The sequence below is a fragment of the Mirounga angustirostris genome, unplaced genomic scaffold (assembly GCF_029215605.1).
Source record: "Mirounga angustirostris isolate CCGP_5_RB_7025 unplaced genomic scaffold, mMirAng1.0.hap1 SCAF_3, whole genome shotgun sequence".
Taxonomy (NCBI): domain Eukaryota; kingdom Metazoa; phylum Chordata; class Mammalia; order Carnivora; family Phocidae; genus Mirounga; species Mirounga angustirostris.
Window position 1 is genome coordinate 69,932,520 of NW_026991711.1, and position 17,864 is coordinate 69,950,383.

General features: G+C 39.5%; 1 protein-coding gene across 2 annotated transcripts in view; it reads right to left on the reverse strand.

Moving 5' to 3' along the window:
• The window catches only part of B3GLCT (beta 3-glucosyltransferase), a 120,815-nt gene that overhangs the window by 71,714 nt on the left and 31,237 nt on the right, over window positions 1–17,864 (reverse strand). For both annotated transcript variants that reach the window (XM_064586249.1, XM_045869271.3), the window contains exons 5-6: window positions 5,126–5,202; window positions 4,538–4,649 (exon numbers count right to left, since the gene is read on the reverse strand). In XM_064586249.1, coding sequence (XP_064442319.1) covers window positions 4,538–4,649; window positions 5,126–5,202 — 189 coding nt within the window. The remainder of the gene's footprint in view (window positions 1–4,537; window positions 4,650–5,125; window positions 5,203–17,864) is intronic.

The following is a 17,864-nucleotide window of genomic DNA, read 5'->3' on the forward strand; positions in this document are numbered from 1 at the left end:
AGGTGGAAATTCTAAAACTGACCAATGCAATAACCAAAGTTCGGAATCCAAGAGGATATTAGACACAAGAGAAGGATGGATTAGTGACCTGGAAGGTAGTAAGTCAGTAAAAAACATACAGTTTGATGCACAAAAAAGAAAACAAAGGAAGAAAATGCAGAAAAAGAGAATAAAAGCAATATGAGAAATAGTGAGGTCTAAAACACATAAAACTGAAAGGCCAGAATAGGAGGGGAAAGAGAATGGAACTGAATCAACATTTGAAGAAATAGAGGCTTAGATTCTTCTAAAACTAACAAAAGTCATCAAACCATAGATTCAAGAAGCTCTATAAACACCAATAAAGTACTGAGGAAACCCCACAGAGTCATATGTTGGTTGAAAAGACCAAAGTTTGAGAAAATCTTAAAAGTAGCTTGAGGGGAGATGGGTGTGTACACATTTCTCTTAAAGGAACTAAAACAAGACATACAGTTGAATTTTCAATGGAAACAACAGAATGTAAAAGACAATGGAACAACATCTTTACAGTGATAGAAGAAAATCCCTGCCAACCTAAAATGCTGAATCTAGTGAAGCTATCTTAGCTGTGGGGGCAGTTTTTGAACAGGTGAGTAGTATGATCTGAATTACCAAGAGGCTAGATTATTAGGATGGCAAGAGTAGAAACTAAGAGACCAGCAAGGAGACTCTAATAATTGTCAAGGCAAGAGATGATGGTAGCCTGGACCAGAGTGGCAGTATTAAATAGGGAGAGAGGATGGAAGAAGATGTATTTTGGAGGTAGTCTCAATGGGATATGCCAACATAGAGTTAAGGGAAAGGGAGGAATCAGTCACGAGTCCTAGGTTTTTTTTATATGAGCCAATGGATAGACCATAATGCCATTTCTGAGATGAGGAAGACTGAAGATGGGAGAGGCATTAAAAACTCAGTTTGGTGTATGTTGAATTTGAGGTTCCGATTAGACAAGTGGGGGGATGCGGTAGGGAGTTTGGTACAGAAGCAGGGAGCATATGGCTCATTCCCTTGGTTCCTTCATACTCTGCTCAAAAGTGACCTGATACCCTATATAGAATAGTAAGCCCACCCCCAATCTGTCCCTTATCACTCTCATTCTGCTTTCTTGTTCTCCGTAGCTCCTACTACCTTCGGACACATTGTTTGCATTTTTGCTCCTTGCCTATCTCCCCTGCCACAAGAATACCCCCCTCCTTGGCAGGGAAACCGTCCATTTTGCTCACTGCTATATCCCCACCAGAAGACCTAACATGTAATAAGTGCTCACTGGTTTTTGTTAAATGAATGGAGCAAGCCCAGGAGAGCTTCAAATGGCAACCACCCTGTTAGAGAAACTAATTTAAATCAAACACCCTAAATGCTAAACGTTTTGCATATTTTCTCTGTTATCCAACCAACCCCACCTCACTCCCTGCTCCTTATCAGAAAACAAAAATAGGAGGGACACCAGATTATCTCTTCTGCTTGTGGTTGTGTCCCAAATACCTCCCAGACCCCTGGTTTTGGTCAACACATGTGCAACCCATTAACATAACTGTGTGCTTGGCTTATACAGCTACATCACGATTTTCTTGACATTTTATGGATATTTTAAATCATCACTGGGCAAGAGGGATAATTATAAGGTAAATGGCTTTGGCTTAAGATAGAAATTCAAGATCTTTTTAAAAAAATCAATGACATAGGACTTTCTCAAACTGCTAAACATTACCCAATACAAAAATCATCACATTTAACATACCATGTCAATATAGTTTGTTTAAAGAAAATAAAGTAATTCAGGAGATTTTCAGTACCTTTCTCACTAATCCTTCACTGTTAAAATTTCCTGCTGCAAACATAACTTTATGCAGAACATGTTTCTATGGTTTTTTTTTTTTTAAAGATTTTATTTATTTATTTGAGAGAGAGAGAATGAGAGACAGAGAGCATGAGAGGGAAGAGGGAAGAGGGCAGAGGGGGAAGCAGACCCCCCGCTGAGCAGGGAGCCCGATGTGGGACTCGATCCCGGGACTCCAGGATCATGACCTGAGCCGAAGGCAGTCGCTTAACCAACTGAGCCACCCAGGTGCCCCATGTTTCTATGTTTTAACTCCTAATGGCAGTGTCCAGCTATGACCGAGTATATAAGATTGTTTCCCAATACTGGGGGGAGGGGTTACTATATAAACTAAGGGAGAATTTATACAGAATCTGTGGAAAGAGGCACTCCCCCATCCTGCTTAACAATTTTCTTAATAGTTTTACAGTAAAGACAATTATAATCAAGATAAACTGTAAAATAACAATTCAGACAATGTTCTATTAGTATCTTAGAATTACTCTTTACCAGAACCCGTGCTTCACTTCTATTAAAAAAAAAAATCAAGACATTTCAGCAAATGCACACTCATATTAAAAGCATACAGTAGGAAAAAAAGAAAGACTCCAGCAAGATATGGAAACTTATAGAAATCACCTAGAAAGGCAATTTAACAAAGATTAATTACTTTAATAAAGATTTAAATTCTCCATTTAAAATATTGTATAACTGTAAATTTGCATAAGAATGACAGAAAGATATTGAAGGGGAAAAACATCTCAGAATCCAAAAAAAAAAAGACTGATGCTCTAACACGCTACATAATTATTATTTTAATATAGTTTATTTGTATCATTATCAGAGCCAGTTTTGCTTTTTTCCTAAAATTTCAAATGGTAGGGGAAAAAAGCACACTGGTTTGAGCTAACTTGAACATTATGTAATCTTTATTTCCTAATGCTAGTTTCAAAAGAAATAAAGCATCCTAGATTTTTTTTTAAAGGTTGAGTTCAGAAAAGAGGGGGAAAACATCTCATTTTACCTCTGTTCTGTACTTGCTTTTCATGAACTTGTTTTGAACTTTTAAATTTATCATTCCAATTTTCATTAAAAAGCACAGTGAGTCACCATCTTCTGCAAAGAATTAGAGCTATGGATAATGGAAAAATAATCTCCAGGTGAAATGAACACTAGGAGGAGATTAAAACTCCTACATTTTAAAAAGGATTTGGGAGTTTTTCTCAAGTCAAAAGGAAACATAACAGCCTACCAAATGTTTTACACAAAACATGGCCAAAGTATACAGATGCTGGTTAGCATCATCTGAAAAGACAGGATAAGACACATTTATAATTCTTCTCTCCTTTGAAGGATTTTTCTTTTTAACCTAAAAACCTTCTCATTCAATTATATCTGTATCTTTCCAGAAAGCAAAAGCATAAAGAGAAATCATAATGGACTCCTGCGGTTTTTAAAGAACATTGAAACCAGTGGCTTTGTTAAGCTAACAAACTTTCCAGTGTTTGAGGATGATCACTGTTGCCCAACATTATTCATCCACATCAATAAACCAAGTAGGCACCCAGAACCACCTGTCCTTCCCCACATTCTCATTAAACATGATTTAGTTCTGGAGTGGGACCAGAATAGGGGTGGGCCAGGTGTCCAGTGGTACCTGAAAGGGCCCAATTCTGCTTATTCTAAGTTTAAAGGATTCCATGTGGTGATCTGGGTATAACCCGGGCTTCCCCAAGAGAAATGAACAGCCTGATTACTCTCGACATATCTCCAAGGCATCCTCCTGAGACACGACCTAGCCCAGCAGGAAAGCGGACATTACAGAGTTAATCAGTCATTCACAAATACTCATTGACCACATATTAAGTGTTAAACACTCTGCTCAGTGCTAGGGACTTAGAAATAAACAAGATCCAACTGCTATATTATATCTGCCCAAAATAAAATCTGAAAATATGAAAGATAAGGATACAGAAAGTAACACTGGACTTTTTTTTAGCATTAGATTTCTAACACAAGAAGCATCCCTTCTTACTTCCAGACCTTCTCAGATTTTGTTCCCTCTGCTTAAAATACTCTCTTTCTCTCCTATTAACTCTTACTCATCCTATAGGACTCAGATTAAAGGTCACCTCCTGTTCTGACCCTCAGAGATTAAGTTTGATGATGCCCTGCCAAGTGCTTCTGATAGCACCCTATGTTTCCCTTACTATAAGACCTTTCACTTTTCATTGTTTCCTTAATGGTCTGTTTTCTCCTGCCACTCTGTATCAACCACGTCATCAAGATTCTTGTCTGTCTGTCCTAGCCCCTGCTATCATAGTGCTTGATACAGAGTTGGCAACCAAGAAATACTTCTCATCTAAAATAATATGTGGTCATTGTTGACAAAGAGAAATAAGCAATTTAAACTTATTTCTTAACTCTGGGTTATAGCTTTTTAACTCTCTGAAACTGCTCACACATATAAATAGATTTTGTCATTTAAAAATGGTTCATTATAAGTTCTATCCCTCCAAAAGCTATAAAAACCTCAAAAAGAATTATTTTAGCATTGCTTCTAGATATTCAACTATTATTTCATTCTTTTTAATTTTAAATTAATGTTTTTATTAGTTTAGAAAACTTCTTAATCAAAACTAAATCTTCTTTTAAGATCCTCTAGTAGATAAATACCAATATTAAAATTGTATTCACCTTTGATGGGTCATATCTTCTGAGTGTTTCTAAGAGTTCTGGAATTTGTATTCTTGTCTCCTCTTCACAGAAGAAAATCCATGATGAATTTCTGCTATATGTTACAGAAAAGCTGACAAAGAGAAATAGGTTATAGTAATCACTTCTATAAAATGAGTTTATAATAAGGTTTAAAACTAATAAGAAAGAAATGAATGAAAGACACATAAAATGGCAAGAAATCTAGATTTTTCCCCTACATTTTTCTTCGATGTATAGTTTCAGCTTATGGGAAAGCCAGATACTAATGGTTTATAAAACAGCTAGAGTTCTTAAAGTTAATTCTCTCCATAACAACACCGGTCCAGAAGGTAAATAATTTCCAAATGTAAGTATCAAATCTATCAACATTTTAGCATTTAAGAAAGCAACATATTTAAAAACAGAAGCCATTCATAATTAAAAGAATCAAGAAAGTTGGGTAATGTAGTAGTCATAAAAAACAGAGTTCAAATTTACTTTACTTATTGACTCTTACTAAGAAAAGTAGAGAGCATAGGAGTATTCAGGTAGAAATGTCAAAATTTACACATTTCAAATTAAACATACTGTGGTAACAATGGAAGTATGGTCCATGCACCTTCCTGCTTAGACAGCTGATGAAGAAGAAGGACTCTGGGGAGTTCCTAAAGAAACATTATCAAAGAGGAGAAATAAATAAAAATACAATATGATCATCCCAATTTAAAAAAAAAAACTCAATTTTTAAATGCAGGTATTTTTGGAAACCTGACATTTTACTCTTCTACTCTCTTTTTTCTTCTCCTCAGGAGTTATTAGAAATGAGAGACGTTGGCTGAATCCACTTAACCTCTTTATCACCTACACATGGAATAGTGCTGAAGACTCCAAGAAAGGTCTTCAGTGATACCAGGAGCTGACCTGAAATTTGCAGATTTGCAAAGGTGACCAGAAGGGAAAAGCCCAGAAGCAGTCAGGGATAACAGAGAGGCATAGAAACAGCTTTCACTATACATACCACAGGTAGCAGATGGAAAATAAAATACGTCAGCTAAACAAGAGGGTATATATAATATCCAATTTATCTCATGTAAAAGAAAAAAATTTAAGTGCCCTTAAAAAACTGAAACACCATGGTAATAAAGAGTTTGGGGTCTAAATACTAGAAATATAACCTTTAGGTACTCAGACAATGAGAGTAATAATAGACTTTGAAAATTTATAAACATAGGAGGAACTAAGATTCAGAAATAAGATACACCTATGGTTAAATAAATATGCATACATATACACAGAGAAAGAAAGAGATTAATATGTTTAAGGCTATGAATGTTAGCTTTGAAGTAAAACACTATTCAATATATTTCATGTTATTACAAGCCCTAAGTCAGATATAATATGCTTGAATACCACCCTCCCAACAAACTTTAGTATATTCTGTGTTTTATTCGATTTCTTGGTAACTGTTGCAAACAAAAGACATTGAGAATAAGTGCCTAAATATTTGTACTATTACTACACTAATGTAGATTCCATACCAGCCTTTAAGTTCATATAAGTTCATTATTTCAGGAGAATGGTTTTCAATATAAATCTTTGGAACTACCAAAGTCTCATTTATTTATTTTATATAACATTTATTTTAACTTTCATGTATAAATATGAAATGCCATAATAGTAATCAAAGGTTAAATCAGACTAGCAATATGACATGACATAGAGAAAAAAACAGCTGAAAGGCTGAATTAACAGCTACTCAGTATACTCAATACAATTTGGGCTTTCCTGCTGTTGATTATGAATTATGCAGTAATTTTCACTGACTTTTAAGAAATGGCTATATATATATCTTATGTATATGTATATATATATACACACAGATACGCATATATTCATGAGGGATTATGTAAAAACAAAAATCATGTGTGAAGAAAACTAATAATATTAATAGTTGTATAAAACTTTCAAATAATTATGGCATGCTAATATGAACTAGTTAGAAAAGAACATAGCAAATACTTTAAAAGGTTTTATAAGAAAATAGGTAGGGGCTCCTGGGTGGCTCAGTCCATTGAGCATCCGACTCTTGATCTCAGCTCAGGTCTTGATCTCAGGGTTGCGAATTCAAGCCCTGTGTTAGGGTCCATGCTGGGTGCTGGGCATGGAGACTACTTAAAAAAAGAAGAAAGAAGAAAGAAGAAGAAGGAAGAAGAAGGAAGAAGAAGGAAGAAGAAGGAAGAAGAAGGAAGAAGAAGGAAGAAGAAGGAAGAAGAAGGAAGAAGAAGGAAGAAGGAAGAAGAAGAAGAAGAAGAAGAAGAAGAAGAAGAAGAAGAAGAATGACCTATTGTGTAGCAATTGAAAGTATAATAATGAAGGGCGCCTGGGTGGCTCAGTTGGTTAAGCGACTGCCTTCGGCTCAGGTCATGATCCCAGGGTCCTAGGATCAAGTCCCACATCGGGCTCCCGGCTTAGCGGGGAGCCTGCTTCTCCCTCTGACCCTATCCCTTCTCATGCTGTTTCTCTCTCTCTCTCTCTCTCTCTCAAATAAATAAATAAATAATTTTTTAAAAAAAGGATTACGTTTAAAAAAAAAAAAGTATAATAATGAAGACTTTGTAACCATGGAACTGTCTTTATGTTAAATGGGAAAATAGACATGATTCCAAATATGTAAAACAAATTCATACATGAACAGAGACTGGAAAAGAACCAGAAAAATGAAAATATTTGTGTCAAGAGAACCAAAGTATTACATCTATGCTTTTAAAATCCTTTAATGTAGCTAAAAGGTAGTTTAGTTTTAAAAGTTTCTTGAGGAAAAATGAATACACCTCAGAATTCTTCTTCCATACAAGTCCTATCCTTCCTGGTTATAGGAAGTATATAGTGATGTCAGCAGGTATCACAGGAAGGCTGTGAGGGCACCTTCCCAGCAAGGATGCAAAGACAGGCTTATGAATAATCTGTCATGACAATAAAAGTAAAAAGGCAAAGTCTTAGCACAAAGGAGTGAAATTCTAGTCAAAAATAAACTCTATGCATTACTAGTGAATTATAATCATCCCTATCACCATTCCTTTTTGTTTACTAAATCATATGCCTGGTTTCATATCTGCTTCGGTCAGTGAACACAAAAATGGCAATCAAGTTTTCTGTACCTGCCTACCTCCAAATAGAAACATTTCAAAAACTAATGGGCTGTGTTTATAACGGTCTCCAAAGGTGTGTGAATACCTTGGTCTCAAAAATATGCCTACCCTGACATTCAGAAACTCTTGATTAACCCAAGGTCATTTCAATTATAAATAAATTTTCATCTGCTAATCCTCAAAAAGGCCCAAGAGCTTTTATTCTTGTTTTTTATATATACACATATATAGTCGTGTGTGTATGTGTATTTATATACATGTATACATAGATATATTCTATGTGAATACACATGCACATATGTTCATACGTATTAGCACCTCTCAGATACAGTAATTTAAAAGGTTACAATAAAATTTTCTATTAAATGATCTTATCTCAGTTTTTACTACTTGGAATTGTAATAATTAATGCTCTATCTATTTGTATGTTACAAATAACACCACCACAAGATTTAGACCTCCTTACAGCTGCCATACCCAGCTTACAGCACTTTTATATGCAATGCAAGTTTTTAAATATGTAATTGGATGGAAGACTGAGAGAGTTTTCAAATGAAATATCAAAGGGAAAGAAAATAAGAAAATGTTATATCAACAGTGCCATTTGGAATAAAAGCTATAGTAAAGTCACCCATGCATATAGCTCTGTCTGTTGTCAATTTAAATTAAATTTAAATCCTATTCACCCAACAATACTCCTATTTCAAACCTAAAAGGTAAGGCAAAATTCTATCAATAATGAGATAATGCCATAACAGAGGCAAACATAGATGGGCTAAAAATACAAAGGGCCTACTGTGGGCAAATGACAGAAAAAGGAAAGAAAATGAAAAAGTTGAACAGTCATCTAAACTTTTATGTCAACTCTGTTTATCTCACTGAACCCCCTATCTTTACTTCCATCGTCAGCATCTACTGGTCCCCTAACAAGCACTTTGAGGTCAGAAAGCCTACTGGACATGCAGTCAGTACTGCCTTTGAACTCATATTGTATCAAGTCTATGTTCACACTTAAGGCCACTTAACCATTATGAACAACAACCACCTTCAAAGTCAACACTCTAACTGGTTCCCTGGTTCTTCCACAAATCCATCACCTGTACTTGGCAAAGGGGTTTGATTTCACAGCTGAGCATTCTAACGATGCTCTGCGAATGGAGATAGCCTGTCATTCTTGATATGGAAGGAAAATCATGAAAATTTTATATCTAGAAATTTTAATAGTATAAATGAAAGAGACAACACTTGAACATGGATGGAAACAGATTAATATTTTAAATATCATAAATAACTTTAATTATTAGGCAAATTTGGTTTTGGATCACTTGACTCTTTCTGCCTCTGCCTGGAAGGAATTCAACTAATTCAACTTCATGCCACTGGCCTTTTCCCTTCTCGACGGACTGTTTCCCAATACTTATAACTTGCCCATACCCTTACTTCAAAGTATAAACCTAGCAGTACATGAGTTTATGGTCTAATTCAGTCTCATCATTCAGACCAAGTACTAAATTTGAAAGCAAAAGCCAAGACATTTGTTCAGGATGAGGCAGTGGCTCTGAAAGACTGAATCCTGTTTTAAGACGGTTTCCAGTTCAACTGCATTTCCAAATTCCAACTGTTATATACGTCTTAGCCATTGAACCGAGCTTTTAGACCAACACATGAATTATGATGAAAATTAACATCTGTTTATTGTTATAATATCTCTCATAAGAAGGAGGTATATCTTATGAGGATGATGATAAAGATGTCTGATATGCTGTTTGGAACACATATCAGAGAGATTTACTAGTCTTTAAAAATCCAGTATTCATTTATGAACCAGTAGACTACATGTGTTGCTATAATAACGTTATCTTCCAGGAACCTGAGCCTGTATTTAAAATATATATATATTTTTTCCAGATACCTGTCTTAATCACTATCTTCTCCTAATAAGAGAAAGCTATTACCTCATTATTTATAAAATTTGTTTTTATTAACTATTTACTTTGAAATGCATTACTAAGTACATTTTTATAGCTCATATAAATCTGTTTTAACTAATCATTCATTCATTCATGAAAGGCAGAACAGTTCAGTGTTTAAGGATCCAATTTCTGGAGCCAAGATACTTGCATCAGAATCCTCACTCTGGGGGCACCTGGGTGGCTCAGTTAAGCGTCCGACTCTTGGTTTTGGCTCAGGTCATGATCTCAGGGGCCTGAGATCGAGCCCTACGTCAGGCTTGGCACTCAACATGGAGTCTGCTTGTCCCTCTCCCTCTGCTCCACCCCCTGCCCCCTCCTTCCCTTCCTCTCCCCACCCTCCCTGAATAAAATCTTTAAAAAGTCAGCTGTGAATCCTGCCATAGTTTCCAACTCTGTCTCTGCTCCAGACCCTGGCCCCATATATCAGATGTCTCACTAGTCCCTGCAACTCACCTCTCTCAACATAAGCTCACACGCTGGCTCACAGAGCGGCTCACTTTCCTTGTATTCACCCTTTCCCTAATAACCAGCGAGACCCACGATGACTGCCTCCATCAAGGAGAGTCCCCAGAGTTGCTCCAGGCAGGAGTCTGGCAAAGTCCACTATTTGTTCAAGGCTCAGTTCAAATGCCGTAACAAAGCCTTCGCTGACCTTCCCGGGCAGGGCTGGGTGCTTCCTTGCCTGTGTTCTCAGAGTGTGACGTCACTGTGGCTTCATGCAGCAACATGCAGTGTGTCCCCTACTAGAATGAGCCTGCTGGAGGGTGGGCACCGCCACTCACCTGCAAGAGGCCACCCTGCTGGGCATCACCCACCATTAGCACCCCGTCCCCAAGGAGCACTTGCCTCCTCTGCACACCTGCATGTGCTGGTCCCCACAGTACACCTCTAGCCACTGGGTATGGATGTCACTACCAAAAGAATGAACTCTAAAGTGAATGGCTTCTGTGGGCCCCTGGCTCCAGACTCAGTCCTGAGTGACACTCAGTGGCAATGTCTGACTGGCCACACTCCATCACAGGCTGCCTCCCCCTGAACCCGGGGAGACCCGGCACCTGGCCTCTGGCGTTCTTACTGGGTCAAGCCCCAGCTCCCACCAGACTCACTCAGAGACAGTTCTCCAGGACAGGGAAGGGGTTCAAATGCTAGGCAGCCAAAAAGAGACAAATGCTCACAACATGGCCTTCTCCACAGTGGGATGAACTCATTATCGCTGAGCAACCACCTCGGAAGCAATGTGGGTCTCAATGTCCTGTTTTCTCCTGGGGCCAATCTTGCCCAGGTCCTTGCTTAAAGTAAATATTCAATAAGGATTTATTAAATGAATAGATGGATGAATAAATTCTTACTCAACAGCAATGTAATCAAGTCTCCAATTTAATAAACAATTAATGTGATGTCTTAACACCTATCAGTTACTACAAAAAATGAATCTTCAGTAAGTAAGCATCCAACTGCTCTCACCTAAAAAGAGAAATTTAGTGATAGTCAGCGACACACTGTCAAAGCTAACCTTTCAGTGAAGTGCCTCATGCTGTCTCCTTGACAATAAAAAAAAAATTTCTAAAAACAGGAAACACAGAACCATCTTTTTTCTAAAGCTTCTTCACACTGATCTATGAAAGGTTTTGCTCTGGCTTATCTTATGGAAATAAGGTTTTTTTAAAACTAATGAACCAAAGTCTGTAGACTAACTCTCCTCCAGCAAATAGCGATTTACAAAACTTTCTGTGAACAGGGAAAAAACATCATTTATTTGTTAAGGTTGAGATTCTTCCAGGTTTTAAATAAAGTTCATACCACAAAAGAAGACAATAAAATTGGAAGTATCTGTTCTTTTCAAAAGCTATTTAGTTGGGGATGGGGAGAGTGGGGAAGTGTCTAAGCAGGTAGTTCGGCTCCATTTGGCCCAAAGCAGAAAATGTAATCCAACAACCACCAAATGTAATGTATACAGCGGCAACATCCCCTCCCTCCCGTCCCCCCAAAAACTCTTATAAGAATATCCCACATCTGAACTTGCTTTTCTGTATTTGCAGGTTGCCTTAAAAACAGAACCATAATTTGTCTGTTTCTGCCCGTATTTGTCTCAGGTCCTGCCTCCACTGTGAAGTCAGCCCCCCCCCCCCCCCCCACACACACTCACTCCTACAGGGGCTGACTTCCTCACTCAAAGTTGTTCCCCAACCAAGCATGACCCTTGCCCTGCACTCTGGTTGAAGCTCACACTTCAAAATGGTGCCAGAATTTTTGTTTTACTAGAACCTACTAAAAAAACCCACCATGATGCTTTTATAATCTTTCCTTTATTGTTTCCAGCTTAATCTTATTTTGAAATTCCTTTGGAGAATACTGGTTTCTGTAACTCTAGGCACGTGTTAATACCGCATACTTCTGAAGCTACAGTAAAAATGATCGCAGCCTTGGTTCTCCTTGGTTACTGGATCCAGGTCCCATCCGGGAGAAGATGACACTCAGAGGATGGCCTCTCCACCAACAACATAAGGACAAGACACTCTGATAGTGTCTTCACCAGAGGCCGAGCAGTTTGCTCCCACTCCAGATAACAACAACAAAAAAACATATACAAGTATTTCCACACAAACAACCATTCAAGAAGGAATTTTCTTAGGTTCAAAAAACAGAAGTCAGGGGCGCCTGGGTGGCTCAGTTGGTTAAACGACTACCTTCGGCTCAGGTCATGATCCTGGAGTCCCGGGATCGAGTCCCGCATCGGGCTCCCTGCTTAGCAGGGGGTCTGCTTCTCCCTCTGCCCTCTTCCCTCTCGTGCTGTCTCTCATTCTCTCTCTCTCAAATAAATAAATAAAAAATCTTTAAAAAAAAAAAACAGAAGTCAAATCATAACTGACACACCGATGCTATGCACATAGGCATTCGAAAAAACACACACTCAAGTGTCTGATTAATTAAGAGATTGTTGCCTCCTTCTGGGTTTCTGTCAGCCTCACCTCCACGCGGCCTTTTGTTTGTGCACCTCTTTAAATAGCCAATCTTTGTAACTTCGCATTACCCCTCCATCTGTAATGCAGGGAGAAAAAAAAAAAAACTGAGGGAGAAAAATAGCACTTCTTCAAAATCTGTATTCTCATATCCACAGATCTGCATTTAGAAACCCCGCACTCATCAATCACACCCCCCATCTCACTGACCTCACTGATTTTACTTTCCATCCGTTCCAACCTAAAAAGACCAGTACATAGCCCACTGCGAACACATCCTTACACGTCACCCAAACTGCTCCCAAAATCCCAGTTGCCACCTGGCGTCCCTTCCTGACTACTTGTCTTTGTCTTCTAGTTCCGGTTTCCATGTTCTCGACTGACAGCCCTCCAGCTCATTTTTCCTGTCTTCCTTACCCTCTCAGGCTTCACATGTGCAGTGGGCACTCTATTAACGTGTGCTTTTTACATATTGCTCTTCTTCTTCCATGGTTTCAGATGTGCACCGTCGTTCTAAAGGGCCCTGGGTATTGCCTAGAGATGTCCTTTTACATTCATAAGTACCTCAGATAACCACAGATGTCCAATTAATATTTGTTAGATAAATATTTTAAGATGCTTATCTCAGACGTCTAATACCTACCTAACGATATAGTAGTCATTTCTATCATGAAGCAGTTACCATCTACCTCATCAGTAATTCAAAGAGCTAGAGGATCTTTCTATCCCTTCACTCCCCAGCAATCAAGAATGGTACTCTGCACATAGAAGAGCACTTGGTAAAGTCCGCTGGCTGACTGATTAGAAGAAACATATAACTACAAACTACAGAGCTGTTATAAGGTGCCTTATAAGCTTCAAATCTGGAGATGGACAAGACAACTCACAATGACCCAAATTATTTTAGAAACAAGGGAAAGAGTTTCACCACTCCAGCCACAACTCCTGGTACAGTACTAAGTTTCAGACAGAAAGTTAGTTTAGGCTCCTGTTTTTATATTCGCATTTGGAAGGTCGAAAAATGTTTGTGTTCTTAGTAAGACCGCTTTTTAGCACTTTGCAGCAAAACCAGCATAGGTAATGACTTGCCAAAGCAAAGAGAACAGCTAGAAGCAGATGCATAATCACAGAAACCATTAAATTTTTGCACCTTAATTTTTGGCAGATTTTGTAGTCAAGTGCAACCTGACAAGGGTAATGAATAAATAGACAGCAGTTCTAGACATCTGGTAGCATGGGAGGAATAGATATTTTGGGCTATCAGATAAATACTCAAATGATAAAACTTACTGTTGATTCATCCCTTGGCAAGCAACTTTTGTGAATGCTCATGGTGGGCAAATCTACAGGGAAAACCCAAATTGCAACCTGAACACTTCATGGTTCAGTTCCCAAGTGACATGAGGGCCCCAGACATCCTGTTCAATTAGAGGTACAGCACACGCCTGCCAAACCATGGGACTGACCCCTCCTTGAAGAAGCGAGCATGCTCCCCATCACAGTGCTGGGGATGCCCTGATAACTTCTGCCTTAGATTCTCCCTTTCTTCACTTCCATGGCTGATAATTGAGCTGTCAATTCTTTCTCAAGGATATGTCAATTCCTTAAAACAAGTTCTAGTTAAATTTTAAGTAGGGAGCCATACCTTCCTCTCAAAGGGACTTTGGCCCACCCCCATGTTTTGTGCATCTCAGCATTTAATTCTCTGAAGTTAACATTACTGCTCTATTTTCACGTAGTTCTAGGTCAGGGTATACCAATACTGCCCCAAGGATTGTCTGCAAACCCTGTATTAGCTGTCAACTATCTTTGGATCTTTAAAATTTGACTTTTAATCACAGGTATACCAAAAAAAAAAAAAAAAAAAAAAGACTCTATAAAGAGAAAAAAATGAACCAGTATCAAGTATAGTTGCAGACTCTAAAATCTTTCTGACCATTTCAACTACCAAAACACTGGATCTTGTGTGCAAATTAAATCCAAGTGTTAAAGTTTTGTCATAACTTCCTCAGTATTCACAGTTGGCTTCCATCCTAGGAAAGAACTTCAGAATAAGAAAAATAGACTATCTTATAATTAAAGGGAAGTTTCCTTATTGCTTTAGTCTAGACTCCATTTATTATCACAGAAATTAAATGCTGGAAAAGAAGGGTTTGCTCAACAATGTTGCTTAATTACGTGTCTTTAAACGTAAAACCAATATTGCCACCTAGTGGCAATCTAAGACAGCTCCTAAACACGTCTAACGTGCAAGCTGTAAACAGAAAGGACAATAAAAATTAAGTATAAGCAAACTGAAAATAGAAGCATAAAATTAAGTGCTAGAAAGGGTAAATACTTGAGCGAAATGGAACTTCTTTCTAAGCTTTAAAAGCTGAGAAAAATCTATCAGTGAAAAATGCAGTTTCTAATATTGTCCGCGGGCAGCATTGCACAAGGTGCCTCGGGGGATACAAAGATAAGTACAGAGCAGGTCTTGCCTCCCTTTGGGTTCTGAAGGCAGGACAGATGCCCTGGAGGAGAAAGGGCACTGCAGGGGAGCCCACATGGAACACTAAAGGAGCATCCATGAAAGTGGCGGCCATCCTGCCATCCGTCATGGCGGACCAAGGCTGTCAAAGTAACAATAATAAACATTCAGCCATAAAAAAGAAGGAAACCCTGTCACATGCTACAACACGGATGAACCTTGAGGGCATTACGCTAAGTAAAATAAGCCAGTTCAAAAAAAAAGACAAATACTATATGATGCCACTTACATGGGGTACATAGAGTAGTCAGATTCATAGAGACAAAGTAGAAGGGTGGTTACCAAGGGCTGCGGAAAAGGGAAATGTAGAGTTGTTGTGTAATGGGTATGGATCCAGTTTCAGTTGGGAAGACAAAAAGTTCCAGAAATTGGTTACACAATGTGAATGTGCTTTACAGTACTTATACTTAAAAAGGGTTGAGGGCAAATTTTCCACGCTTTTTTTTTTTAAACCGCAATTAAGAATAGAAATAACAATAACAAGAGCACCAGCACCAGCAAAGCGCTCTGAGTGAGGACGCCTCCTGAGGTAAGTACACAGGCAGGAATTCCCATAAGACAGCCCAGTGAAATGGACATTTCTGAGACCCCGTCTTACAGGTCCGGTCTAGGGAACAGGACAGTACTGATCACTGTTTGAAAGCCTATTCCTTCAGGTTCCCTGACATCAGACAATGCACCTTCTCTGTGTCTCACACACTCCTCCTACGTCCCCAGAGGGCTTCTGCTCTGCCCAGTCCCCAAACCCTGGTTTTCCCCAGGATCCCGCTGCTCCCCTGGAAGAAGTACTTTCAAGCTCTCAGCCACTACCTATGTATGTTCCTGATTCCAAAGCCACCACCTTCTGGTCAAACTGTTCTGAGTTTCAAGCAAACAAATATCCAGCCTCCAGCACCTGACACCTCCACCTCAGACTTCATGGATAGAAACCTGAAGTCATCTTGCACCCTGCAAACCTGCAAATCCCATCCTGTGCCTCAGATGGCAGCCCCACCCCACCCCACCTCAGCCCTAGCTGGGCACCGGTCCTGACTTCTCAGCCCTTCACCCCAACTGCCCCGGTTCTGGCCTCACACACGCCCCACCACCAACACCCCAGCCAGCTCCACCCCTCACCCCTGGCCCAGTGCCTCTCACACTGCCTTTGACGAAGCACCAGCAGAGCTCTGCACCCCCACTTTGAGCAGCATCACCCTGGACAGCTTCCAAGAACCGTGGATTAGGCTCCTTGCCCCAGTCTCCGGTCTGTTCAGCTGTCCTCCTCACAGCCACCCGAGTGATGGTTTTAAAATACAGAGCTGACATGCGGAAGCCCTCATGGCTCTCCCTAGCAGCCGCTTTCAACTGGCGGTACCTGTAGTAACAGTGACTGTTGGTTCCTCCTGGGGCCAGAGATGCTAAATGTCCTGGATCTCAAAGAAACAGTTCTCAAATGCCCGGAGTGCCCCCCTGAGAGGCCCTGAGAAAGGCCTGGGCCCTTAAGAGGACATACAGCTCCCCTGCGGTCGGGTCCCTACCTAACCTTCCAGGTTGTGACACGCACACTGCCCGCCTCCTCCGCAACATGCTCCTGTTTCTCACCTGGCCGCCTTCACCTGTCTACAGAGAAACCCTCCCTGCTCCCTCCCCCTCTTTAACCTCACTAGTATCTGATTTTTTATTTATTTTTATTGTATTGTGGTAAGAACACTTAACATGAACTGTGTCCTCGCAACAACTTTCTATTGTACAACAGAGTACAATGCTGGAGTGCAGATCCCAGAGCTTAGTCATCTTATGTAATTGAAACTTTATGCCTGTTGCTAACTCCTCACATCCCCCTCCCCTGGTCCTCCCCTGGTTACCACCGCCCTGGTCTTTGATTTTATGAATTTGATGGTTTTAGATACCTCAAGTACGTGGAATCATGCAGTACTTGTCTTTCTGCACTTCCGCCTTGCTTTAAAATTGCCCGTGTATGGGCCTGTCTCCTCTCCTGGACTATGGGCTCTTCAAGCACAAGGACTATGCTTTGCTGATGCCTACATGCCCAGTGCTTTGCTCTGTAAGTACTGAATGAATGAATGAATGAATGAGAGGTTCATAGATAAATTCTATTGACTAGGTGAGTCCTTGATATGTAAACAAAATCCTGACTTTAGCAGTGATATCAATTTGTCTCTTCTTCCTTTTAGTGATTAGAACCACCTTCTTGCTTTCAGTAATTAGAACTCCTTGCATTTTGGCTGGATCCAAAGGCCACCCAACTAGATATTACCTTTCCCAGCCTAGGTATGCCCACATGACAATGGGATGTAGGGGGAAATGATGGAAATGATGTATTACCACTTCAAGTTCATATCCTTAAAAGGAAACTGGTTGTCCTACATACACCAGAATGCCAATGTCACGGTAGTTAACCAGTTCCAACCATGCTGATGAGGACAAGACACTTTAGCCCGTGGGAAAGTAACAAAACAGAAGGATCCTGGTGCAGAGCTGTCAATCCCTGGCCCACCCACCAACGGACTATTTGTGAGGGGAAATAAATCTCTACCTTCCTTAAGTCATTGCTATGTTGTCTGTGTTAAAGTAGTCAAGTGAATTTTCTTCTTCTTTTCCATATTGTTTCTCAAAGATTCACTTACTCATGAGATCATATTTTCCTAGCACCAACTCATACTCAATTTTTCACTCTACTCTTTTCTCTACATTCTGTTGTTTCACTGGGAGAAG